Below are 24,200 nucleotides of genomic sequence, written 5' to 3'. Positions count from 1 at the left end.
ATCATCTACATTGAAGCCTCGAGGTCCTGCCATCGCCCAGCGCGGAGCGGATCTGTGTCTCGTAGCTTTTGAAGCCACCCCTCCCGATCTTCTGCTTGGTCGCTGATGCCGACCCCTAGTCCGCGAAGTGCGGCCGTGCAGCCTATCAGCGCCTGATAGATCCACTTGACGTCCCCGTAGTCCTGTGCCAGGTCTTTAATGAAATCAATCTCCTGCTGGATATACGCCTGTCGTTGCTCACGAGATAGGCGCGGCGCAATGCTGCCTTGGCCCTGCCCCGAATCGACGTCGGCGATCTGTGATATAATGTGTTGATGGTAGAACCAAAGGCTCTGGTCTTCCGGCCCGACGTTCAATGCATCCTGCAACAGTGCAAGCTCCTCCTCCAGTGCCCTGGTGCGCGCTGCATCGTCAGCTTTGCGCTCGTCTAGTACCCTAGGCAGCAGGGAGCTCCGTCCGTGCCACGCAGAGTAGTTGCTCAGGTCGACCCGAATCATGCGTGTCGTGTAGTCGAGTTCGTCCTCGGCCATGCTGTTTCCAGCAAGAGCTGCGCTCTCAAGCCTGGCCACAATTTCGCGGCGGTAGCTCCACGCGTGGAAGTTGCGGCGATCTCTGCTCAGCATCTTGGACGTGAGGCCCAGCTCCGTCTCCCAGATCTTGCGCGCGGCAGGCACAGACAACCGAGTGATTGCCTCTTCGAGGACCCAGCCTCGGAACTGCCATATCCAGTAGCATTTTGGATATTCGACCAGCAGCGGGAAAGTGAATGCGAGCTCGTCGCGCAGCACAGCAGCGTCGCCATCCGGCCCACTAGCTGTTGTACCACTCGGCCCAGTCGTCGGGGAGGCGGGGCCTTGCAGGGTCGCGGCCGAAGAAGAGGACGAGGAGGCCTCGGAGGGCGGCCTGGTAGTGGTGCTCTGAGAAGAACTCTGCGACGCCCTCGAGGGCCATGATCCAGCCGAGGGTTTGGACAATGACCCATAGATTAGACAGCGTCGACGCACGTTCCATACTGTGTAATACTCTGGGTTGAGGCGCAGGAGGCGTGTCGTAAGCTGGAGCAGTGTCGGGTCGGCAGCTGGCTCGGGCCTGGCCTTGTATGCGGCCTCGGCGGCGCGGAACTCGTCCTCGAGCTGGCGATAGGTCGCGATCTTGTCGAGCTCCTGCTGGCGCTGCTTCTCGGTGCGGGAAACGGCAGTACGCGTCACGCCATGCTACGGGGGTGTGGATGCTGGTCAGCGGTTGTTGGCACGGAGGAGAGGTCGAAGCGGTTCAACATACGCTGGCCATGGCGGAGTTGTGGTCGCGCCAGGGGCTCGTTGTCGAGCTTGGCCTTGGGGGGTTTGCGGGCTATTGGAGATGGGCAGACTGGGAGTTGCAGGACCGCAGGCTGGTCGATGCTGATGGGAGGGGGCATGAGCCGCCAGCTTCAGTGACGGGGGACTTGTGAAGTGTGTGGGGCCTAAGCATCCGGGGCCCTAGCTCTAGGCAGCTGACCAGCTGTGCTCTCACTCCCACCTGCCGCGTGTAAGTGCATCGTCACGGCCTCGACAGAGTACAGCACCTTGGTTGTTCAAGCTCCCCTCAGCCTTGACCTCAAGTGCTCGGCACAGGCACCCGTGCACGAGTCGCACCTTCCTCGCCCAGAAAAGTCTTCATCCTCCCGCATGGATTCTCTTCAGTCCTCAGGTCCAGCCATATCATGGCGTGTTTGCCCACCGCCTGCTTCCAACCTCATCGCCAGCGTCACAGGGCGAGGTAGGGGGTAGACACGGCCATCATCCCCAGTCTCAATCGTCCCGGGCTAGCCTCAATCATTCATTTATACACCACCCTTCTCTTTCATGCCCCAGATGACGCCCATCACGCCAGACCGTTTCGTCCCGTCGAGGACCCGCGAGCCGCTCGCTGACCGCTTCCGCACCACCAAGAGTCCGCTCGTCCTCTCTCCCGCGGAGCGCCTGAGCCGCACGGAAGATGCCGGTCCCGATGTCTTTCTCCACCGCCCGCCTCAATCAGCCCCGGCTATGCTGCCACCAAGACGCGCGATTCGGAGTGCCGACCCTGGCCCAAGCATTGCTGGCACTACTCTCAACCTCCGCCCCGTGCCAGTTTCGGCGCCCGATCGCCAGGTCAGCCACGGCACCATCTAGTCAGTTGGCGGCGTGGTTCCTCCCAGCGCTAGGGCCGTCGAGGGTCGACGCGGCTCCCTCCTCGGCGCCGGGACCAATGCTCGCCTGTATACAACCTCCTTTGCCAGTGCCAGATCCCAAGTCGAGCAGGATCAGGAGAACCACGAGGGTCGGCTTGCTCTCGCGCTCAAGATGGATCGAGCCTCACGAATGCTGGATTTCGACGGCCGCCTCACGTTTCCGCGCTGTCGAAGCAAGACGACGACAAGATCCCGGCTTGACCAAAAGACGGCTTAGACAGGTGTCGAATGGATGCACGGAGGTCAACATGTCCAAAGTCACCCGCACAAGATCTCTTTGCTGCCGAGTGCCCCGTTCAAGTAAGTGGTCCGATCGGCCGGGCTACCTCGGTCTGGACTAGGAGGGTTCACTAACACACTGAAGAGTCCTTGATGCTCCAGGGCTTCGCGATGACTTCTATTGCTCAATAATGGCGTATGATTCAAACAGCAACACCCTCGCAGTTGGACTGGGCGGCCTTCTATACAGCTGGGACGAGGCCACGGGAGTCATACTCTTGAACGGCGCATTCAGGGATAGCTCATGGCTGACCTCAATGGCGTTCTCCTCAGAAGCCGGTGAAAAGTCCATCCTAGCTTTTGGGCGATCAAATGGTGTTCTCATGCTCATGTCCATGTACGACCGCCTACTGCCACGCATAGAGACCGCGCTCTCCTCACCTGTCGCCTGCGTGAGCTGGCGTCCTACACCGGTTCCCAGGAAGTCGCTCAACCCTTTCGGATCTGGTGCCACCGTGTTGACCGAAGACCTGGTCGTGGGTGACGAGGCTGGCGATGTCTACTACTACGCGGTCGAGTGGCCGGACAATTGGGAGGTTGCCCGCGACAACTGGCCGGGTGCCATCACTCTCATTGCCCACATCAAGGTTCACTCACAGCAAGTCTGTGGGCTTGCCTGGTCCAACTTTGGAGAACAGTTTGCCACAGGAGGCAATGACAACCTCTGCTGCCTTTTCGACGTCGACAAGATTGTCGCCGACAACAGCACCCCTGACACGACGGTGAGATCGCTTCCTCGTGGCAGCGAGAGACAACGGTGGAGGCACAGTGCTGCGGTCAAAGCGATTGCTTTCTGCCCATGGCGGCGAGGCCTGCTTGCCACAGGAGGTGGCTCCAACGACAAGTGTATTCACTTCTACCACGCAGGATCAGGTGCCACGCTCGCCACGATTGCCGTGTCAGCGCAAGTCACGTCGCTCATCTGGAGCACAACGCGCCGCGAGATTGCTGCGACATTTGGCTATGCGCAGCCAGATCATCCGTACCGGATCGCCGTTTTCAGCTGGCCAGACTGTCGTCAAATCGCGGCCATACCGTGGGAAGGCGAGCACCGAGCTCTGTATGCAATCCCTTACCCTGGAGGACCAAGGGAGACATACCATCACAAGGCTGGAAAGAGGCAGAGTCGGACGGCCGCAGAGGGCTGCATTGTCGTTGCGAGCAGCGATGAGAGCATCAAGTTCCATGAAATCTGGCTCGCCGAGCGTAAGGCTACGACCGGACTGGGCAGTGGTGTCCTTGGTGGGAGTGACATCTTGGAAATGACAGAGGGCATTGATAAGGAAGGTGACGTGATCCGATGAGGCTGGCAGATACGAGGATTATTGCGAGACAATACATTACTGGTTAGCCTTATGTCACGCACGTCGACCGCTCCACCGCAGGCGTGTGTTCTCAACCTTCAGGCGCTTTTACCGTGCAGGCTTCCGCGGCAGAGCTGCGCGCAGAGCATCTCGCACCCGGTCTTCAACATCTGTGCTCCCGCCACTTCCACGGGGATAACAAGCCGCTGCTCGTGGTGATGCATGAGCCTGAGGCACCGTTGCGGCCGCGTGCTGTCATGTGGTCACGTTATCCGCTATCAGCCGACCATACCCCGCGCCCGTGAGGCGAAGACGTCACAGTGTATCATGTGCAGTCATACCGTCTCAGCAGCGGCGGTGCCTCGCCTGGTCAAAGACGATCTCGTCAGCAGCAGAAGCGACGAGACTGAACCAGCCTCTGCCTCTGCCTCTGATTCCCTATCGCGTGGATTTCAGGCAGCCAGTGGCGCGGTTTTGTAAGCCAGCTGGCCATGCCCGTGACAGCCCACGAGCGTGGACGACTCGGTGGGCCAGCTGGGCAGCTGCCCTGGGGGGAGGGCCCGCAGGAGTCATCCGCCGTCCTTGGGGCAGTGCCCCGCCCATGGCCAGCCCCACCTCCCGAGTACCTGACAAAGCCGCTCGCGTCGTGTACCTTCTGCGCAAAGGGCAGCATAGCAGGTACACCGCCAGCAAGGCCCCCAAGGTTCCAGACCCAGAGTCAGCCACAGGTGCACCTGAGCTCACCAGTGACAGCTCGAGCTTGCGTGCGCTGCCGCCTACGCAGCTGCCTCAGGGTGCCTGCCCATACATCACCTGCGCCTCTCGGCCAGCGACGAGTCACACTCCCTTTCAACCTCCTACAACCCCAACTCACTGCATCCATCTGTCGTGACAACACCTCTCTGCAACACATCCCCATCATCTACTGCACCAGCAAAGCGTTCTCCAGGCCCTCGCGAAGCGCCCTCCATCAAAGCCAGCCACTCCACCACCTAGATCCCGCCGATAACCGCCATCATGCGTTCCAAGTTCAAGGACGAGCACCCCTTCGAGAAGCGCAAGGCCGAGGCGGAGCGCATCCGCCAGAAGTACGCCGACCGCATCCCTGTATGTGATCCTCTTGCTTCCTGAACTTTCTCCTGCTCCTTCGCGCGCGACATTATCGCTGCTTCTCAACCAGTGATGGCTGTGGTTACCTGTGCCTCACCGCTTCACGGAGGGAGCTACCCCGCGCGACGCGGTCAACCACCGCCTTCGCCCGCGCCGCTGCCTTGTGCAACCCGTACAACGAGACTTTTGGATCCGCTGCTAACCCACCGCCTCACCGCCAAATAGGTCATCTGCGAAAAGGTCGAGAAGTCGGACATTGCGACAATCGACAAAAAGAAGTACCTGGTGCCCGCCGATCTGACCGTAGGCCAGTTTGTCTACGTCATCCGCAAGCGCATCAAGCTCTCCCCGGAGAAGGCGATCTTCATCTTCGTCGAGGAGGTTCTGCCTCCGACCGCGGCGCTGATGAGCAGCATCTACGAGGAGCACAAGGATGAAGACGGGTACGTTCTTTACTCTTCCCTCCAGCAATTCCACAGACGTTACTGGAGAACGCCCAGCTGACCGCATTCGCTCTAGCTTCCTCTACATTACATATTCGGGCGAGAACACCTTTGGCGAGGAGCTTGCTTGAGCTGTCATTTCAACATTCCAGCTCGACGGATCGAACGCCGCTCTTTGGCGTCGGCCCAGCGACCGTCCCCGTTTTGTAATTGAGGCCTCGGCGTTCCGGACTGCACACCCCTGCGTATTTTATGACTGGACTTCTGAACGAATAACGGACAAACGGCGATTTCATGCGAAATACACAATCAAACCATCCGCGGCCACAACGTAGGCAGCCACGGCCCCGGTGCCGGAGCAGTGATGGGGCACAACCACAGCTACGATGGAGAGATGTGGCTACTTGACTGGTTACGCAGCCAAGAGTGACCCGCTGCTGTCCATGGTTGTGATTCCAGGCACCCTCGCGTATCCTGTATTACCTGGCTGAGGGGTTGCCATTTGTGAGCCGTAGCCGGATAGGACTTAGCTCAAGAATGAGATTTGTGCCGCTGCGTGGCCTGTCCAATGCTTTGCTTTGTACACTCGTGATTTTTGGGAGTGAGGTGCTTGGTATATGTGTTCCAAAATGATCCACACTCGACTGCGATCGGAGGCTGCTCCCAAGTGTCCATGCGGCGGCACAGGATCAGGACAGGCAGTTCTCACAAGAATTGGCGAAGTGCTCATTTATGTGCATCCACGGTGGTGAAAAGTAGCAGGGACCAGGTCCAGCTCTTGTCGAGCTGATTCGTCTGCAGCAACCACGCCTGCACCAGGACACGCATTCTTCAACAGAGTGCTTGATCCCTTGTCCAGGGTGTGTCTTCAACGCTCGATACCTTGAGGCAGGGCCACGCTCAAGCTTGGAGCTGCGGGCCAAGTTCGAGGTGACATGCACATGGCTTGGCACATCGACTTGCCGGATTGAACTTGGTTCTCAGCCTGCTTTTGGTTGCCTTTGCTCCTCTCTGCCCTGGTCGTAGGATCCGAATGTTGCGCCACGCCTTTTGCGCGATTGCTTGCCTTGACTACGACATTGAACGCGTCGATGTCAGGTGTTTACAGCATGCTCGACAGGCAGGACGGATCATTCGCAGAGAGAGGAAGAGAAAGGAAGCAGGCGATTCGCGGCCTTTTTGAGGTTGGCGGGTGTTGATGTGCCCTTATCGCGCATGGTGATGCTCCCATTCTCGATGCCGCCTTCTCTTCCTAGTATGCTAAGCGATATAGTGCAGGGTGAGGGCATGGAAGACCCATCTTGGTCGGTGCCCAAAGATGCGAGGACGGAGAGAGAGTGGATGGCTGGAGGCAGGAATCGCTGTACGAGCCTCTTGCGTCGCGTTGAGGATTGTTGCGCAGGCCCCGCCATGGCCGTCACTCACTGGAGGATAGGGGCCTTGTACAGGAGCTGATTGGCTGTGCCGGGGTATCTGGGCTGTGGGCAAGTCGTGGCTTCCCCAGCTTTCATACGGGCGCGCCTTCTCGGACGGGCAGGTCGAGAGCAAGATTGGCGTCGGGACCCCTGGCGCAGCTTAATTGGCGCCGGCTCCTGGGGACTCAAAGTTGAGGTGATCGCCATGGCCCATGCCGCCATCCATCCACCTGGAATGCGCCGACGAGAATACATGCCAGACTCAAGTGCCGCAGGCATGGGGCGGTGACTGCCGCGCCCGCCAAGCCCCAATCAAGAAGGTTTCCCTGGGCCCCCGATACGGCAGAAGCAACGCCTGCCGTCCCACTGCCACCTCCCGCTTTCGACCAGGTTACACGGCGCATAAACAACGCCTGATTACTCGTGCCCACATTACAGACAGAGACACGCCCACTCGGCCATGGACGAGCAGATAGCAGACTGGCTGGCAAGGGCCCGGCTGCTTGCGACGACCATGAGCGTCGACATAAAGACAAGCACGTCCCGCCGCCTGGATGTCTCGTGTCTTGGCCCCTCCTGACCTTGGCCAGGCACTCCCTCATCCTCAGCTCGCCATCCTTCCAACCCGTCAATCTCACGCAGACCCCCCTCGTCAAGATGAAGGCCTCTGTCCTGCTCAGTCTCGCGGCCCTCTCGTCCACTGGCCTCGCCTGCCTGCTGCCCGAGGAGCGTGATGGCACCATGATGCACCGCGTCGTCCGCCGCCAGGGCCAGTCGGGCACCCCCATCGGCACCGGCGACCGCTTCAGCGGCGGCTCCGTCGTCCCCCGCGGCCTCGGCTCCCAGACCGGCGTCACTTTCAGCACCATCCTGAACCCCACCGAGATTGTCAGCGGTCTCAAGGCCCTCTCCAACACGTACGGCATCACCACCTTCACCACCCCCTACAAGACCTACAACGGCGCCACCATCTACGGTGCCCAGGTCGGCGGCACCGGCTCAGGCACGGGCGCCTACAAGGTCTTCTTCAACGGCAACATCCACGCTCGCGAGCGCGGCTCGGCGGACAATGTCCTGTACTTCATCGCCGACCTGCTCTACGCCAACAAGAACAACGTCGGCCTCACCTACGGCTCCAAGACGTACACGGCTGCCCAGGTCAAGACGGCCCTCGCCGCCGGCATCGTCTTCATCCCCCTGTCCAACCCGGACGGTGTCGCCTACGACCAGTCCACCGGCAGCTGCTGGCGCAAGAACCGCCGCCCCAACAGCGGCGGCTCGTACGGTGTCGACCTCAACCGCAACTTTGACTTTGTCTGGGACTTCACCAAGAAGTTCGCGTCGAGCGTGGCCGGCAGTACCGCCTCGACCAGCCCAAGCTCCGAGACCTACCACGGCACCGCCGCCTTCTCCGAGCCCGAGACCAAGAGCATCAAGTGGGTCTTTGACACATACGCCAAGGTCCGCTGGTTCATCGACCTCCACTCGTACACCGGTGACGTCCTGTACAGCTGGGGCTCCGACGACAACCAGTCCAAGTACCCTTACATGAACTTCCTCAACTCCACCTACGACAGCGTCCGTGGCATCCTGACCGACACCCCCGGCTCTGGCAAGGGCTACGGCGAGTACGTCCCGGCCGCCGAGGGCACCGCCAACGCGGCCGCTGCGCAGCGCCTCGCCAGTGGCCTCACGGCCGGCGGCGGCAAGACCTACGGCTACTACCAGGCCTCTGACCTGTACCCGACCTCGGGCGCCAGCGACGACTACGCCTACTCGCGCCACTTTGCTGACCCCAGCAAGAACCTTGTCCACGCGTACACGGTCGAGTTTGGCTTCGGCAGCAGCGGCTCCTGCCCCTTCTACCCGTCAGTGGCCAACTACAACGAGAACATCCGCGCCACCAACGCCGGGTTCTTTGAGTTCCTCCTTGCCGCCACGGAGCTCGGCCTTGAGTAAGCATGGTTGTTACATGCTGAAGGTGGAAGGATTATGTGAAGTGGTGTCTGTTGTGGGAGCAAGCGTGGAGTATGGAGTATGTGGTTGTTGATGTGGTTGTCCAACATTGAAAAACGAGCAGTGTTACATCTTCCTGTACATAGTCTTTGGCGGATGAATCTGTAGATATGAGCTGATGGGTCATGAATATACTTGTACCGACCAACTTTTATATGCTTGCTTGTGGGGCTTTGTGACGCGACTGTCGATGCTTGCTGTGATTTCCTCCTTGCTGTCGATACCTTTGGCTAGCAAGATCTGTTGCTCTTTATACCCACGATCTACTAATACATTTCGCTGAGCGACCGGATTCCTACGTATGGTATCATACTTACTAATATAACATTATTCGCTTATTTTAGAGACTGAATTAAAGTCTAGCAGAACAGCATCTATAGTAGGAACTATACAGAATGTGTCGTCTGCACGGCTACTATTTTAGTTTATTTTTATAAGGAAACGCTACCTCTCTCAAGGCATTCGAAAGGCCGTTGGCGTGTTGTGATCCATATCTGCTAGCCCTCTCACCTGTAATATCCGAAATGTTTGATATAACGAGGTCCTGCCTCAGCTATACCTCCTACACTCTAACCTCTCCGCTGTCAATTTCCATACTTGGCACGGAAGAAAACAGCTCCAAGCCACTTTTTGTTCTTTCCCATGGCACTTCTAGCTGTAACTTTATTCAATCATTGGAGCAAGTGATCTAGACGGTCTTTCTACACGAACAGAGAGGTAGAGCTGCGCAGTTGCACAACTGTCCGCCCAAGTTCCATGCGTCCCTGCTCAAACAATCCACCATTTCGTTCAGGGTCGACTCCCACTTGGCTTCACATGGCTCCGTGACTTCAGCCCACAAGACACCCTGCCCTTTTAGCAGTTGAGCCGGGCCAAAGCTAGAGAACACCCAGGCCTTGCTCCAATGTATCCGTCTGCTGAGAGAGAGAGGGAGATCAAATTTGGCCCAGGCTACTCGGCGATCAGCGTGATGTTGCGCCCGTCCATGATCTCCTCCACCGTTGCGCCGGCGGTGACAAGCTCGAGACTATGATGGGAAATGGAAAGTCAGCGCAAAAGACTATGAAGGACAGGAGACTGTCGAGGGTGTATCAGAACAGCTGTAGATAAGCTTCTCTGTTTCTTTTGACCCTTGTTTTTTTTTTCCCCCTGCATCTTCTTTTGAACTTGTCCGCTTGATAAAAAGCCATTACTCACTAGGAGTGGCCAGCCAGTGTCAGCGCACAATCATCCTTGAATTTATAACGGCCCATGTCTTGGGGAGCCTTTTTGCTTACCACTTCAGTCAACTCGCCGGCTTCCAGGCCAGCTATATCGAGAACAGACCCGTCCTCGTGGACGATGAAATCAGCCTCCCCGCATCCAGTCGTCCAGCAGGAATCACCACCACCACCGGCCTGAGTCCCAACTGAGGTGGCTGCGGTGGCTCCAACACGCCGACGGACGCTCGCGCTCCGGAACGGCCCGCTCTGGCCGCCGCCGACGCAGGTCCCAAAGGGCACGCCCCGCGGGAGGTTGACGCCGCCGCACGAGGGCGCTAGGGATGGGAAGCCCTGGAGGTCGCGGGCTTCACTCGCAGAGCCGCTGAATCTGATGGACGGGGCGCCGACCGGGACAGAGGCGCATGTCCCTGGGTTGACGTTCCTGACGACGAGGGCGGCGCCGGTGCAGGCGCTGTCGTTGAGGTAGAAGGTTATGTCGCTGGCCAAGACGACCGCCGCAAAAACGTTGCTGGCGACTACGGAGAGGCGCATCATGGTTGATAAAGAGCAAGAAAGATAGAGAGAGAGAGAGAGGGAGGGAGGGAGGAAGATGTGTTTAGTGGTTGCTGTGTTTCCGTGGCCTTGGTTGTGACTTTGAGAGAAGCATGAGACAAGAAGAACGATCTCTTCTAGACGGACTTACGGCTGCTTTATATAGGCCACGGGAGTAATGAACAATACACACACACACACGCACACACACACACACACACACACACACACACACACACACACATACTGCATTGAGTTTGACAACCCTCAATCCGTAGGACTCGACTTGGACCCGCCCAACAGGCCAAGGTCGGCAATGTAAGCGGGCGCTGACGAGGTGCCGAAAACCAATGCATGCATCTCATGATCCTTCTCGAACAATGTTGCAATGGCCAATAGAAGAAGCGTCGCCCCGGGGTCGATAAGCAACTGTCTTGGCAGAGAAGACGCAGTGAGCAGTTTCCAGGTTCTTTTGCATTGGCCAAGGTCAGAAGACACTTGAGCACAAGGCACAGTACATTGCAACACAGTACAGGTTGAGCGTCCTCGCGTTTGATTTTCGACTCTATTGTATATTGATATTCTGAGCTCTATACGGTGCGGTGCATAGCTGATGTTGAGGAAGTAGGACTTCAGAATTGTGGCTGACTTGTCAGCACCCGCGAGCCCAACATCAGAGCCCGAAAACAAACAATGCCGCAACACAACCACATCCCGCAGCAAGTTGTTTCCGGCGTTGTTTCCAACGAGAAACTGGCCCCTCCACCCCTAGTTCCCAGCACCCCAACAACAACAACAACAACAACAACAACAACAACAACAACTCCCAAAACCGTTCTCGTCTTTCCTTCACTCACTGCACTCTACTCAACTCTGCTCTACTCCCCGACAAAAGTCTCTGGAAACTCGCGCACATGCAACTCATCCAACCGCTGCACGCCCTTCTTCTTGAGACACGTGCCAAAGAACGCGTCCACGTACGCCGCCTCAACCTGGAGCAATCGCTTGGGGTCGATGGTGCCGTACTCCGGGGGCACGGGCGCGCCGAGGAGCTGGAAGTAGAGCCCGGCGTCTGTGAACGAGTTGTGCACGGCCTCGCGGACGCCAAACTGCCTCTGGAGCTTCACTTGCTTTTGCGCCGCGTTGGTGTCCCAGAACTGGGCCCATGACTGGGCCTGGGAGCGGGTGACATTTGCGTTGGAGAAGAGCATGAATGATAGGTCTGCGGGAGGAGCAGAAGGAGGAGCCAGACCGTCCTGGGGCAGGCTGCCCCAGATGGTCCCGTCGATGTTGATGCCGCACACGAAGCCGTCCTGCTGGCCGTGGTACGAGGACACGGCCTGCGCGGACGACGCGCCACCGAGGGAGTGGCCGAACGCGCCGACCTTGGCGGCCTGCAGACCATCTTCGACCTTGTTGTTGTTGTTGTTGTTGTTGCCGACGGAGCCGCCATGTCCATGGGGACCGCATGGCAGGTTAGGTGCGGTGGCGCCAACAAGACCCGGGACCTGCGCGCGGACCGTCTCGTTGCTCCGGAGCTGGGCCCGGACGAACCGCATATCCGCGGCGCGCATCTTTTGCAGGCCCTCCACGCCGCCGATGGGCGTATACCCGACCGTATCGTTCGCGTAGGGAAAGACCAGTTCGCCGGGAGTGCCCTCCGGGGCGCCGGCTGGGGGCGGGAACTCGACGACCTGCGCGTCGAAAGGGTGGTCGATGTTGACGACGACCCAGCCGCGCGAGGCGAGCTCCTGCATGCGCGCGGTGTAGAAAAGGCGGATGCCCCCGAAGCCGTGGGAGAAGAAGAGCGCGGGGAAAGGGTCCTCGTCCTTCTTCTGAGGCCGGGGCAGGATGGGCGCGCCCAGGAAGCTCCGGGTGCGCAGCATGGCGGCGGTGCCGGGCGGCGCGCCGGGGATGATGCCGTCGAAGATGCTGGCCGTCTGGGGCGGGAAGATTGGGGCGTAGGTGTAGTTGTGTTGACCACTCCCGCCCAGGTCGGTCGGGTAGAAGATGGATATCATGACTCTTCTGGGGGCGGGCGGGTCGGCCAGGGGGTCGATGCGGGCATAGTCGGTCAGCGGGAAGGCGGTGGTGCCGACCTTGTAAGGCCCCGTCGTGTCGGGGAGGGCGAGGTCGGGGATCTTGGCGCCTTGTCGGGGCAGATTCGTGGGCGAGGCGGCTGCAGGAACTGCCAGTGCTGCGGCGAGCACGAGAGCAGTGGTGGTGGGAGAGCGCATCTCTGCGGTTTGTAGCGGCAACTGCGATGGTGATGGTGATGGTGATGGTTGAGAGTAGGACCGAAGGTGGAAGCACTTGTCCCGATGCCGACTCTGGAGTTGGTGTCGATGATGAGAAGTTGGGCAGAAGGAATGGCAAACCCCGTTGGTTATATATCATCCGAGCTGCTGATGTCAGGCCGTTGAGATGAAGGATCACCAGTTTAGTCATCACCTGCCGCTTGGCTCTTGGCAATGTGCAATTCTGCAGAAAACGTCACCGGCTGCGCCCTGTCCTGTCCATTGGCGGTGCGCCCCCCCAGCTCACTGCTGCCCCATGTGTGTGTGAGTGTGTACCTGCCGCCGTTCTGTACCTGCTTCCGTGCCCCCTTGAGCATTAACGAGACCAGACTAGTTGGACATCGCCGTTGGTTAACGCCACAGGGCCAAGTGCCGATAGTGCCGGGGCTTCGGGGCTGGTTGGACAGGCAAATCCTCATCATTCCCGATCGGGTAATTGCTGCAACTGCGGAGCCCCAGGCTTGACAGCCAATGGCGTCCGCTTCACAAAGTCCACAACAGTCCACAACTCAGCCGCAGCTGAGGCAAGAATCGGTGGGACCTGCACATTCATTGCCAGCAACGCCCCGGGACGTCTTTTGATGTGTAGCCTTTGGAGGGCATCCTAGCAAACTATGTGTCAGATCCCGGTTCTTCTAGAAGAGGCGGAAACCATGCCGCACCCCACGCTTCATACAACGGACGGGAAGACCCCTGGTCCCGTCGTCACATTGCATACATCTGCCGCGGAGACAAGCCTTTGGGCCGCCATAATAGTCCTGCATGGATTAGGCTTTCCCGGTTGCTGCTGCCTGGGGTGGTGCATTTTCTGTCTGCCTGGAATCAGGCACCAGGTACACACACTCTCTTGTCTTGCGACACCGGGCTGCGCCTCGTTCTCCCCACTGCAGCTAACACACCGGCAAAGCGGAGGCAGTCTGGCAAAGACATCATGTCAAAAGTCCTCTGCGAGTTGCCCACGCCCTCGGCAAGATCCGTCCCCGAGATCGGATGGAGGTCATGCGTGCCGCTGTAGGACTTGACAGGGTCCTGGTCTGTCCCAGTCAGAAGCATTGCTGAGCAATCGTTGCTGATGCATCAAGTCTTGCTCTTAGAAATATGGCTGTCAGGTCCCATGCTGGGAACCAGAACCTCCAAGGTTGCTTGTAAAGTTCATGCCCTCCTCTGGAACACTGCTTGGCTAGGAAGAATGGAGTATCTCCCAGCATTCCACACTTCGCGGAAATGGACCAGTCAACAAGTCACATGCACAAACCAGTCAAAGAGCAGCGACGTTGAACACCATGAGAAAAATGCGCATGGTATGAGAATCAATCTTTTTTCCGGGACGAGGCTGTTTCCCCGCCCATCTTTCTCTACTGTTTTACACAATTTCGGCTTACTCGGTCTGCGCAATGGCTTAAAACTTCTGGCCCGCCTCGGCCTTCTGCAGACCAAACTATTCAGGTTGTTAGTACTGCGACTTTTCATGCCAGTAAGACCGGCCGTGGACTTACCTTCTTGAGGCGGATGGCGTTGATGGTGACGAAGCCAGACTATCAATCTTTGTCAGCACTTGCACAATTCTGCACGTTTGAAATGGCAAGTCCCAAATGCTTACAGTCTCGGAGGGATCAAAGGTGGTGAGCGAGTCCATGGACGCGTCCTCCTCAGAGTAGAGCTTCTCCTGCGAGGTGCGGCCCAGGCAGTAGGCGTTGCCCTTGTACAGGCGGAGGCGGACCTCGCCGTTGACCTGTTATTGGCGTCAGTATCGCAGAATATTGGGCGAGGGCCATGGTCCTTCAGTCTTACGCGCTGCTGGGAGAAGTCGAGCGAGGCTATGGGTGCTGGTCAGCTTTTGTGCTTTTTGATACGGAGGATTAGTTGCCACGGCTTACGCTGGAGGAACTCGCGCTCGGGGCTGAAGTAGTAGCCGTTGTAGAGGAGCTCGGCCCACTGCTTCGCGAGGTTGTCACGAAGGGAGCGGACACGGCCGTCGAGGACACTAGACAGGGTAAGCAGATGCTCAGTGCAATTGATCCGCGGGAAGGCGACTCACAGGCCCTCGAGCGAGATGTGAGCCAGACGAAGGATGGTCATGGCGGGAGAGTCTGTAAACCGTCAGTACTGTTTCCGATGGTACAAGTGCCGGGGGCCAAAACATACCGTAGCAGCCACGGGACTTGAGGCCGATGAAACTGTTGTTTGTCAGTACTACTGCCCAGGTTCACATCTTTGCAGATCTCCGTACCGGTTCTCAACAATGTCCTAGACACACACAATCAGCATCGAATTCAAGAGGTCAGCCGATGGTCAATACTTACAACACGGCCAACACCGTGCTCCTTGCCGAGGTTGTTGAGCAGCTCGAAGAGCTCGACAGAGTCGGTCGAGGTCTGGTTGGGCGACACAACCTTGACGGGCAGACCCTTGTCAAAGTGGATGGTGATGTCGACGGGGGCGTCGGGAGCCTTCAGGGGCGAGACAGTGCGGGTCCACATCTCCTCAGGGGGAGTGACGTTGGGGTCCTCGAGCATACCGGCCTCGTACGAGCAGTGGGCTGTGTTTGTCAGTGTGGCTGTCGTCGGCGGACAGAAGACAGAGGGACTAACCAAAGTTGTCGTCCTATGATATCAGTTAGTTCGAGGTCCAGTATGTTATGGTGGCTGCGATCATATCAACTCACCATGGAGTAAGGCTTGGCCTTGGTGCTGGTGACGGGGATGCCCTTCTCGGCAGCGTAGTCGAGCAGGTCGTTGCGGCCCTGGAATGCTCCAGTCAGCACTCAAGCAAAGATGTCAAGCGGTGGGGCAAAGCAGTTGGCGGGAGTGAATCGCTTGCTGTCGAGCCGTTGAAGCCCAGTTGTCGGGGTCGAGTTGCGTGGTGTTGGCCACATCATTTTCAAAGAATCTGCTTGTGGCACAATGATATCAAAGGAACGACCGGGGGCTGTGGTTCGATGGCGGACCAATTCTTCGATATCAAGCTCGGAATTCGTGGCTGGCTGCGAGCGCCCAGCAGGACTTTCGAGTGGATTTCACGTCTCGACTTACTTGGAAGCGCTTGTAGAAGGTAGGGTCTGCAGAATGGTGTTAGCACCGCGACTTTGTCATGCGGGGAAGGGGGCAGACACGTACCACGCCACGGGGCAATGACCTTGATCTCGGGGTTGATGGTGTAGAAGGCGAACTCGAAGCGGATTTGGTCGTTGCTAAGTTTCTTGTAAGTCGCAAAGCTGTGGGAGAGCGTTTCTCGGTGAGTTCCAAACATACCCCTTGCCAGTCTGTGCACGACTTCGTTAGCATGTCGAACTCGACGAGTTCTGGTGAACTAGAAGTTTGTACTTACGCAACCGTGAGAGACGAACTGGCAGCTGTTTGTGTTCTCGTCAGCATCGAAGCTCCTAGGAACCTTTCAAAGTCGTCCTTACCCGGTCTCGAGCGCAGCCTTCATCTGACCGCGAGCAATGACGGGGCGAGCCAGAGAGGTACCTGTGAAGAGGTCAGTACTGAACCGGGGACGTTGAGATTCGGTAATCACGTACCGAGCAGGTACTGGTCCTCATAGATGGCGTTCTGCGCCGTGTTAGCATTTGCAGCATTGTGGCTGAGGCGAATGTTGTGCTGTGCTCACGCATTGGACGGCCTTCCAGCAGAGCCTGGGTCCTTGTGTTAGCTCGTGTACTCTCCAGGGTCTTGGTTTTCGGCGTCACTCACTCCTCAACGAACTCGCGCTTGAGGTCATCAATGATCATCTGGATGGCCTGTTAGCTGCCTGGTCACGCTCGCGTGCGCATTGTGACGCGGGGAGGACATGCCTTCTCAGCACCGATCTGGAGAGCTGCAAGTTTTCCAGTGTTAGTGGTTTCCCGATTATCCGCGATTCGTCGCCTCGTGTCCTGATCCGGGTCGTATGGTATGGGAGAGGTGTGGATTCATTCAGCATACCCTTCTTCTCGACGGCAGCCCAGTCTGTCGCAATGTCAGCTTGTTGCCCATTCTTTTCCAATTCTCCCGGCTGTGCAGCTTACCCTCCTCTTGGCCGACATTGGCGAGGTAGCAGCTAAGGATTGGTCAGTAGAGTCGCCGCAGGGTCTTTGCGTTGTGTATCGAGGGAGGTATCGGGTTGAATCGAGCTCAGAGATGAGCTTTTTTGGAGGGCACGTGGAGCGGGCGTGCGAAGTACGTACACGACGGAGTAGCTTTGGCAGTACTGTTAGCTCATGACAATTATCCTGGGAGGAGAGATTGAGATGCTTACCCTTGCTCGAGGAGCCAGGCGAGAATGGTGGAGGTGTCAAGACCGCCAGAGTAGCTGTTGGGCGAGGGTCAGTCTCTCGCGTGGTGCGCAAAGGCCGTGCATCGGCCACGATGGCGGGGGAGGGGCAGGACGTACGCGAGGCAGACCTTTCCCTTATCGCCAGCCATGATGATGGATTTTGGTGAGTTCGAGTGGTGGAGGGTGGTGAGAGATGTGGTCGAGGATCGTGGATGGCGCAGTCGGAGCAATTGCCGTGGTTTGCGATGTCAATTGGGAAGGGAAAACAGCGGTGATGTCGAGCTGAAGAAGCAAGCCGGTACAAAAGCGCCGCCAGGCGTGAGTCAAGAACAGGGATTTTTTTGGCTGGCGCGGGCAGCAAGGGACGCGGCCGCCGACGTCGCTGTGGAGCCCACGGGATGGCTGCTGCCCAGGCGTGCTGTGCTGTGCCGCTTATCTTATCTATGCCCCCAATTGGGAGCTTGTCCAGGCTACGTGAGAGCTCCAGGTCTCCAGCTGGGTTAGCGGGCGGGAAGGAAGAGGGGTCGCCGTGGCTCTGACCTGACTCGCCGCCGTCTCTGATCTCTGATCCAGTGCGATCAGCAGAATGGATTCGAGCTACAGGACGGGTCTAGCTGGACAAGACAGATGCCATTGCACAAAGCATGGAATCAAGCCGGCGAAACATAGCCCTGGGGCAACGCACAACTGCACCCGTGGGCTGTCCTTTGGCAGGACCCTGCAGCCTTACAAGCCCACCCACAGTGATGTCAACCCTACCAATGCGCGGCAGCATCCCAGTAGGAAAAAAAAAAAAGCTCCGTCGCCGCTATCGGCCTCAAGCTTCACGGCCGACTGCCCAGAGTGCCTGGGCAACACAACAAATCACCAAACACGGCACGAGGGAGACCCTTTGATCAATTTGCCCAGCTCCCATGGCCCTCATTTTCTATGCGAACTTGAGATCCTTGGCTTCACCATATCCGTTGTAGCACACGCCTCGCAGATTCCATGGCGGGTCCTCCGGCTGTGTGTTGCCCAGCGCGTCCGTCGCCCTGCTGTGGATTGTGCCGCCCATTTTCCTGTCAAACACAACCGAGGCCTTCCAAAACACCCATGTCCACTTGTTGTCGTCGCCGTGGTTCTCAATCTCGGCCAGTGTCCATGTCTTGCCACGGTCAGTACTGACCTCAACCTTGACGACTGGACCCCCGTCGCCCCCCGGGAGCGCGTAGCCACGGCACTCAACCCTGCCCGAGGCGTCGAGCTTGACCGTGTCGCCTGTCCGCGGGTGTGATATGACAGAATTGACGGGCATCTCCTGCACCGGCGGCGTGGTCGCCCAGAACGGCTCGGCCGACTGCCCGTCTTTGGCGTCTGGCGGCAGGGCCTTGTAGTCCCTTTGCATGTAAAAGTTGTTGCTCTCCTGCAGCTGCACAGTGATCCTGTCGAGCCACTTGACTGCACGGGCTCCGGCGACGCCTGGGACGATGACCCGGACCGGGAAGCCGTGGCGTATGTCGAGAGGCCGCCCATTGCGCTCGAGCGCGAGGACGACCTCTTTGCTCATGTCTAGGGCCCGCTCAAGCGGGATGGAAGCGCCGTACCACAAATCCTTCTCGCATTCGACAACCTCGGACGCGAAGGCGACGTGAGCTGCAGGGATCTGCGAAGTTTCGAGATTGATGCCGGCTCGGTTCAAGATGTCCTTGAGCGTGGGTCCCCGCCAGCGACAGTTCATGACGGCGCCGTCGAGCCAGTCGATGCCGTCAACCTCCTTGACGGTGGTGCGCATGTCGTGACGCCGGTTGCCCGCGCATTGCAGGGCACAAACCACCTCGTGCTGGGGGAAGCTGTCCCTGGGGTCTGCAATGCTGAGGCTGAGGGTTTTGTGGACGAAGCCATCGACGAGGACCTGGTGGCTTCCCTCGTCCAGCTGCTCAGCAGACGGCAAGGGCCCGTGGTTGCGGTCGTAGCCCTCACTGGTGATGAAGGAGGACATGAGCTTGGCGATGGGCGGCTCCTTGTTGAGCGGCTGGCTGTCGTGCGTGGCCATGGTCGCTGATGTTCTGCTGGCGCAGAATATCTCACTCCGTGAATGTTCTGTGTCTCACCCGATACTCTGTTCTCGCCGTTGTTGCTGAGAACGTACATGCCTGGGGTCACAATGGGGGCGGCTGCCGACTGGCTCCAGACAAGCGTGCCTTCTCCAAATCGCAAACGAACGTCATCACTAGATTGCATGCAGCGTCCAGTCTGCACTGCCCCTTCACGGTACATCGCTGCTTCGTCTGCCCGCGCTCGGGGTCTAATTTTCTTTTCATTCTTGAAAAAATGTAGCAAGCCACATCAAATTGGTTTCTTGAACCGTATCAAGCGACACCTATTTTATTGGCCCCTCGCAGGCATGACACACGCATCTCTCTACACTGGCAAGGCAACATCACCCCTCCATGCCTTGAAGCTCCGCGCGGGGAGCCCGATTGCAAACATGTGGTCAATCTCGAGGGCACTCCGCCCCTTCATCTCTGGGATGAAAAGCCACGACGTGACTACGGCGACGGCGCACAGGGCCGTGTAGACAAAGCCGGTCTTTGACCCGAGGTTCGCCCCATCCCGGCTGTAGAGCAGTGGTAGCACAAAGTTGACCACGATGGACGTCAGGTGTGACGAGATGCCGCCGATTGCCTGGCTCTTGGCACGCAGGCTCAGCGCGCTCGTCTCGCCCATGATGGCAAACCCGGCTGGCCACGCCCCGAGCCCGCACACCAGGATGACGGCGATCATCGACACTGCAGTCACGTACTGCATCCCCGTCCCCGAAAAGAAGCCCGCGACACCCATTGCTGTCCACAGGAGCGTCGCAGCCGCCAGCGAGGGAATGGTCGCTGTCCGCCGTCCGATCCGGCTCAGCAGCCAAACGCTTGCAGCATTGGCCACGATTGCGAGCGCGATTCCCAGCAGCTGGAACAGGAGCCCCATCTGGCTGGGCATGCCAATCGTCAAGAGGAAATAGCTCGCTTGCGACAACAAATCGAGACCAAACAGCGCGGGGAGCACGTTTGTGAAGACTATGATCCAAGTGCGGCGGCCATTCACCCCTCGGAAGCATTCAAGGTATCCCGGCTTGTATGCCTTCTCTGCTTCCTTGCGCACACTGGCGACGATGCGATCAAGCTCCTTTTCAGGCGAGACGTGAGGTGCGTACAGCTTCCGGGCCGATTCGAGTGCTTTCCTGGTCTGGTTCTTCCGCACCAGATGCGATGGACTCTCGGGTAAGAAAATGCCCAGGACGACAGCCAGGATCGAGAAGAGCCACTCAGTGGAGAAGGCGATGCGATAGTTGTTGTCAAGATTGATGGCCCGTACCCCCATGATGACAGCCGTGCCGAGGACCTGGCCAACCAGAGTGAACGTCGGGAAGAGCGCCATGGCCGATCCCCGAAGAGCAGTGGGCGCATTCTCCGAGACATATGCCATGGCAGTTGTCTTCATGATGCCGACTGCGAATCCTTCCAACATCCTGCCCACAAGGAACATTCCTCGGCGACCGTTCACACTCGCGGGCGTGTCTGACGCAAATACTATGACAACGCCGACCGCCGACCACACTCCTCCGATAATCATGCTCCGCTTACGGCCAAGGCGATCCTGGATCCAGCCTCCTGCTGCAGACCCCAGGGCACCGCCGACGGCATCAAATGACATCCACACCGACTGCCACATCCCGGGTATCTGCCACTCTCCGTCCATCTCTTCCCCGAAGTGATGCAGGAATTCGTCGACGTTGTTGACCGAGCTAATGAGGACAGATGCATAGCCCCAGCCAAGGATTGATGTCGTGACCGCGAAGCAGTATGCCACAACCCGGGGGTACTTTTTCACAGCTTTCCACAACGGGAGTTTGTCGTTGGCATCGCTGATTTCAACTTTCGGTTGGGCGTATTGCGTAGTCTCTGGCAAGTCGTGCAGCTCGCCTGCTCCACCATACTCGTTGGCAGTATCGTAAGAACTGTCCGGAGCACGCTGGAAATCCTGTGCACCGGCTTGTTGGAATGGCTCATATCGCGCCTCGATGCCTGGCTGCGCTGGCTGAAGATTGTCCAGGCTCTCTGGAGGATCCTCCAAGGGGATGTAGCGGGAGTGTCTCCGCGTGTTGCGCGGCATGATTCACAATGATGATGAGTTGTCTAATAGTGGGCGTAACGTTGATGAGCATCTCCGCTGGGAGACGCTCAGGTCGAGGCATGTAAAGGAATGCGACGGCTATAACTGTCTTTATACTGGTTCCAGGCAGTCGGGAATAAGCATTTGGCCTCATTTGCGGCGTGTACCTTCAGGGATCTGCATCTTACATGCAGCCCTAAAACTGCCCTATCGCTATCATTCTACCTTCTCCGCATCCAAAAATAAGCCAAAGCAGCCCTGCTTGTGCGACGCGACTTGTACAATTAGTATTGGAGCTTGAGCAAACGTGAGTGGCAGTGCTCGAGTTCTAATGGTCCCATTCGTCCCGCGCTTACGGGATCGTCCCTGCAGAGCCCACCCCTGGTTGGGTATAAGAGGGGATTACAGTTCCGTATTGGGAAATAATGCCATTTCGCTCTTCACAGTCAGCTGTATACCACGCAGGCTCGACAGGGTAGCGACCAGTTGTCTTGACGTGGGGATACCTAGGTATCCTGCAGGACACGACTCGCATATAGGCGCAGCTTTTAGGGGTGATATACTTTCCCACATCTGGCGGGAGGATTGGTATCCTGGCTGGGACCCCATCTGGGAGTATGCTTGGGCTTCACTACGCTTATCGACAGGGATATTGCTGGTTTGTGCCCCCAAAAGTCTGAATTTGCGACTGGAGATGCTGACAGTGCTGAACTGCTGCCTTGCGCCTTGGAATGAATTGCACGTGGGAGAGGTGTCCCGCACCATGGCTTTAAGCGCGCGTCTCGATATTCCTCTGCTGATGTGGCAGACAGATGATGCAGGACTCTCAGTAGTCAGAAGCGGCAGTGTCAGACGGGAGAAAAGTAAGATCCTGTTTTTGGTGACTTTGCTGCGCAGGCTCATGATCCGGACGACCCGGCTGCTCGCTACTCAGACGTTACAAAACTCAACACGTTCACGGTTCTACATCTGGCGACGCTGGCTGCCTGAGAGGACGCGGGCCTCATCAACCCAGCTGCGGCGTGGCCCAAAACTCCTTCCTCCACGCCTCGACAAGTTCGTGCACCTGCTGGTCTCCAAACGGATGCACCTGCGTCGTCATGAACCCGGCGACGCCCTTGTCTCTGCATGCGAACCAGATCGTGTTGGCCGCACCGCCCCACGCCAGCGTCCCGGCAGGCTGACCACTAACCGGCGACTCCTTTGTGACCAACAGCCCGCCCAGGCCGTGGTTGACGGCGTCCGCATCGACATCGGGCCCGGCAACCGTGTCGCACACCACGCGCAAGCCGGCGAGGGACTTCTGCGCCGCAGACCCTGGAGCCAGCTGGGGTGTGAACATCTCCTGCACCATCTCCCGGCTCAGCAGTTTAGGCTCGTCGGCGACCAGGTCCGCCAGCACGGCCACGAAATCCCTCGTCGTCAGGCACAGCCCGTGCCCGCCGTCCTGGTCCTGCGCATTGTCGCCCTGCCAGAAGGTATACTCCTGGAGTCCCGGCCTCGTCGTCGTCGTCGTCGTCGTCGTCGCTGCCGCACCATCACCCCCATCCCCATCGCCCCCACCCTCAATCTGCACTCTCTCCGCACCACCCATCAGCCGACGTCTGTACTCATCCCCATCCTCGCCCTTCTTTGAGATGCAGAACGTGGGGTACGGCGCCTGCAATCCCAGGGGCTTCCAGATGTTCTCAATCATGTAGTCCTCGAGCGACATGTTCCCGTGCAGCCTGCGCACCAGGCAGCCCGCCCAGTCCAGGCCGACGCCGTACATCCAGCCCCCCGGGCTTTCTTCTTGTCCTTGTCCCTGTCCTCCGGGCTCAAACAGGAGCGGGATCGCATGCCGCTCGTGCACGAGGAGCGACTCGCGGCTCTTCTTGCCCTCCGGGGTCGTGGTGGCCCATTTCATGAGTAGAGGGTGGAGGAACCAGTACCCGAGGCCGGAGGTGTGGGTGAGCAGGTGCCGCGGGGTGATTGGCTGTGTGGCGGGAGTGTATTGTGCAGCACCGGTGTCTGGGGAGATGCCAGTGATGATCTGTGGGTGGGCGAGCTCCGGGAGGACCGAGGAGACCGGGTCGTCGAGGCCGATCAGACCCCTGTCGACGCACTGGAGCAGGGCGACGCTGGCGAAGAGCTTTGTGCTGCTGGCGGCCTTGAAGACGGCGTCTTCCTGGAGCACTGGCGGGTCGGGGTTGCTGGGAGAGGGGAGGGAGGCGTGGCCGGCGATTTTGCTGTAGATTTCCTGGCCTGGAGGTGTCTTTGTTAGCTCCGGGAGGGGAGAAGGCGGAAGAGGTACGGCGCGGGGGGCGGGAACATACCGTGCTTGTCGACGCCCTTGAAGATGGCGCCGTGGAGGGTTGGAGCGTTCTTGTCCGTGGCACGCGCGAGGAGGGTTTCGAAATCTGCCATTCTCGTGGCCGTGATGATATGTGTCGCTGTGTTCTCTGGCCTGTGTAGCAGTGATGCTGTTGCCCGAGTATATCGCAAAATGTTGAGAAGAGGAGGAACGGAAAGGATACTTATAGGCATTCATTCCAGTGGTGCCCCGTGCAAGACGACTGGCGAACTGTCCCACATTGCTGCAGACGACCAGGCTGGTGAGTCAACCGGAAGCTCTCACGATGCAACAGGTGCTATTCCCAAATCTGCTCGCCGTCGAGGTCAAGCCTCTCTGGTGATCAAGGCAAAGTCTCTCCCGGGACTGCCCGCCAATCAGAAATAGTCCTCAAAGTGCGGGTCGTGCTCATGGAGGGTGGAGCTCGCATTTGCGGACATGTGATTCGCTACAGACGCCAGCAGCGGACCCACTCGGCCCCGAGAGCCCCAGCACTCATCACGCAGCACGTCCCACGCCGCTGGTGAATGCAGCGCCGAGGTTGGATATCTCTGCATCTTCATAATCCTGCATTAAACGCCCCTACTTTCCATATAAATTAATGCCATCGTCTTATACCACGTCCTTACTCTGCC

General features: G+C 58.4%; 11 protein-coding genes across 11 annotated transcripts; 4 read left to right on the top strand and 7 right to left on the bottom strand.

Moving 5' to 3' along the window:
• Positions 1 to 5: 5 nt before the first annotated feature.
• Positions 6 to 1,214, bottom strand: B0I36DRAFT_251437 (uncharacterized protein; the record flags this gene model as incomplete). The annotated part of the gene is made up of 2 exons (XM_046150616.1): positions 6 to 814; positions 929 to 1,214. Coding segments are annotated over 2 exons (1,095 nt in total), but the record flags the coding sequence as incomplete, so codon positions are not given.
• Positions 1,215 to 1,853: 639 nt separating this feature from the next.
• On the top strand, positions 1,854 to 2,429 carry B0I36DRAFT_367832 (uncharacterized protein; the record flags this gene model as incomplete). Its single annotated transcript, XM_046159526.1, has 2 exons — positions 1,854 to 2,152; positions 2,261 to 2,429. The coding sequence occupies 2 exons, from the start codon at positions 1,854 to 1,856 to the stop codon at positions 2,427 to 2,429; spliced, it is 468 nt and encodes a 155-aa protein (XP_046007620.1).
• B0I36DRAFT_388129 (WD40-repeat-containing domain protein) lies at positions 2,261 to 3,921 on the top strand. Its single transcript, XM_046161218.1, has 2 exons — positions 2,261 to 2,512; positions 2,577 to 3,921. Exons 1-2 carry the CDS (start codon positions 2,445 to 2,447, stop codon positions 3,793 to 3,795), a joined length of 1,287 nt encoding a protein of 428 aa, XP_046007619.1. The 5' UTR covers positions 2,261 to 2,444; the 3' UTR covers positions 3,796 to 3,921.
• A 595-nt stretch (positions 3,922 to 4,516) lies between these two features.
• Positions 4,517 to 5,919, top strand: B0I36DRAFT_334408 (autophagy protein Atg8 ubiquitin like protein). The gene is made up of 3 exons (XM_046155348.1): positions 4,517 to 4,902; positions 5,131 to 5,348; positions 5,425 to 5,919. Exons 1-3 carry the CDS (start codon positions 4,813 to 4,815, stop codon positions 5,477 to 5,479), a joined length of 363 nt encoding a protein of 120 aa, XP_046007618.1. The 5' UTR covers positions 4,517 to 4,812; the 3' UTR covers positions 5,480 to 5,919.
• Positions 5,920 to 7,149: 1,230 nt separating this feature from the next.
• On the top strand, positions 7,150 to 8,925 carry B0I36DRAFT_275997 (zinc carboxypeptidase). The gene has a single exon (XM_046151386.1). The coding sequence runs from the start codon at positions 7,421 to 7,423 to the stop codon at positions 8,720 to 8,722; it is 1,302 nt and encodes a 433-aa protein (XP_046007617.1). The 5' UTR covers positions 7,150 to 7,420; the 3' UTR covers positions 8,723 to 8,925.
• Positions 8,926 to 9,730: 805 nt separating this feature from the next.
• Positions 9,731 to 10,536, bottom strand: B0I36DRAFT_354078 (uncharacterized protein; the record flags this gene model as incomplete). Its single annotated transcript, XM_046157270.1, has 2 exons — positions 9,731 to 9,806; positions 9,977 to 10,536. The coding sequence occupies 2 exons, from the start codon at positions 10,534 to 10,536 to the stop codon at positions 9,731 to 9,733; spliced, it is 636 nt and encodes a 211-aa protein (XP_046007616.1).
• A 539-nt stretch (positions 10,537 to 11,075) lies between these two features.
• Positions 11,076 to 12,957, bottom strand: B0I36DRAFT_435236 (uncharacterized protein). Its single transcript, XM_046162753.1, has one exon. It carries the CDS (start codon positions 12,768 to 12,770, stop codon positions 11,412 to 11,414), a length of 1,359 nt encoding a protein of 452 aa, XP_046007615.1. The 5' UTR covers positions 12,771 to 12,957; the 3' UTR covers positions 11,076 to 11,411.
• Positions 12,958 to 13,981: 1,024 nt separating this feature from the next.
• Positions 13,982 to 17,361, bottom strand: B0I36DRAFT_334400 (argininosuccinate synthase). Its single transcript, XM_046155347.1, has 25 exons — positions 17,205 to 17,361; positions 17,070 to 17,123; positions 16,999 to 17,010; positions 16,840 to 16,871; positions 16,757 to 16,780; positions 16,627 to 16,649; positions 16,526 to 16,563; positions 16,443 to 16,467; positions 16,354 to 16,384; positions 16,240 to 16,300; positions 16,158 to 16,182; positions 16,082 to 16,092; positions 15,947 to 16,020; positions 15,863 to 15,888; positions 15,496 to 15,573; positions 15,422 to 15,434; positions 15,134 to 15,369; positions 15,061 to 15,077; positions 14,976 to 15,007; positions 14,869 to 14,920; positions 14,708 to 14,814; positions 14,622 to 14,647; positions 14,431 to 14,562; positions 14,327 to 14,365; positions 13,982 to 14,268 (listed from the first exon to the last, which is right to left on the bottom strand). The coding sequence occupies exons 1-25, from the start codon at positions 17,234 to 17,236 to the stop codon at positions 14,230 to 14,232; spliced, it is 1,239 nt and encodes a 412-aa protein (XP_046007614.1). The 5' UTR covers positions 17,237 to 17,361; the 3' UTR covers positions 13,982 to 14,229.
• Positions 17,362 to 17,978: 617 nt separating this feature from the next.
• On the bottom strand, positions 17,979 to 19,262 carry B0I36DRAFT_334396 (putative sulfite oxidase). The gene has a single exon (XM_046155346.1). It carries the CDS (start codon positions 19,120 to 19,122, stop codon positions 18,016 to 18,018), a length of 1,107 nt encoding a protein of 368 aa, XP_046007613.1. The 5' UTR covers positions 19,123 to 19,262; the 3' UTR covers positions 17,979 to 18,015.
• A 99-nt stretch (positions 19,263 to 19,361) lies between these two features.
• On the bottom strand, positions 19,362 to 21,458 carry B0I36DRAFT_334395 (uncharacterized protein). Its single transcript, XM_046155345.1, has one exon. It carries the CDS (start codon positions 21,231 to 21,233, stop codon positions 19,491 to 19,493), a length of 1,743 nt encoding a protein of 580 aa, XP_046007612.1. The 5' UTR covers positions 21,234 to 21,458; the 3' UTR covers positions 19,362 to 19,490.
• Positions 21,459 to 22,239: 781 nt separating this feature from the next.
• On the bottom strand, positions 22,240 to 23,639 carry B0I36DRAFT_252152 (penicillin binding protein; the record flags this gene model as incomplete). The annotated part of the gene is made up of 3 exons (XM_046150664.1): positions 22,240 to 22,716; positions 22,810 to 23,477; positions 23,549 to 23,639. The coding sequence occupies 3 exons, from the start codon at positions 23,637 to 23,639 to the stop codon at positions 22,240 to 22,242; spliced, it is 1,236 nt and encodes a 411-aa protein (XP_046007611.1).
• Between the last annotated feature and the right edge of the window lie 561 nt (positions 23,640 to 24,200).

This window comes from Microdochium trichocladiopsis, assembly GCF_020744255.1.
Source record: "Microdochium trichocladiopsis strain MPI-CAGE-CH-0230 chromosome Unknown B0I36scaffold_10, whole genome shotgun sequence".
NCBI lineage: Eukaryota > Fungi > Ascomycota > Sordariomycetes > Xylariales > Microdochiaceae > Microdochium > Microdochium trichocladiopsis.
This window is presented reverse-complemented; position numbering and strand designations above follow the sequence as displayed.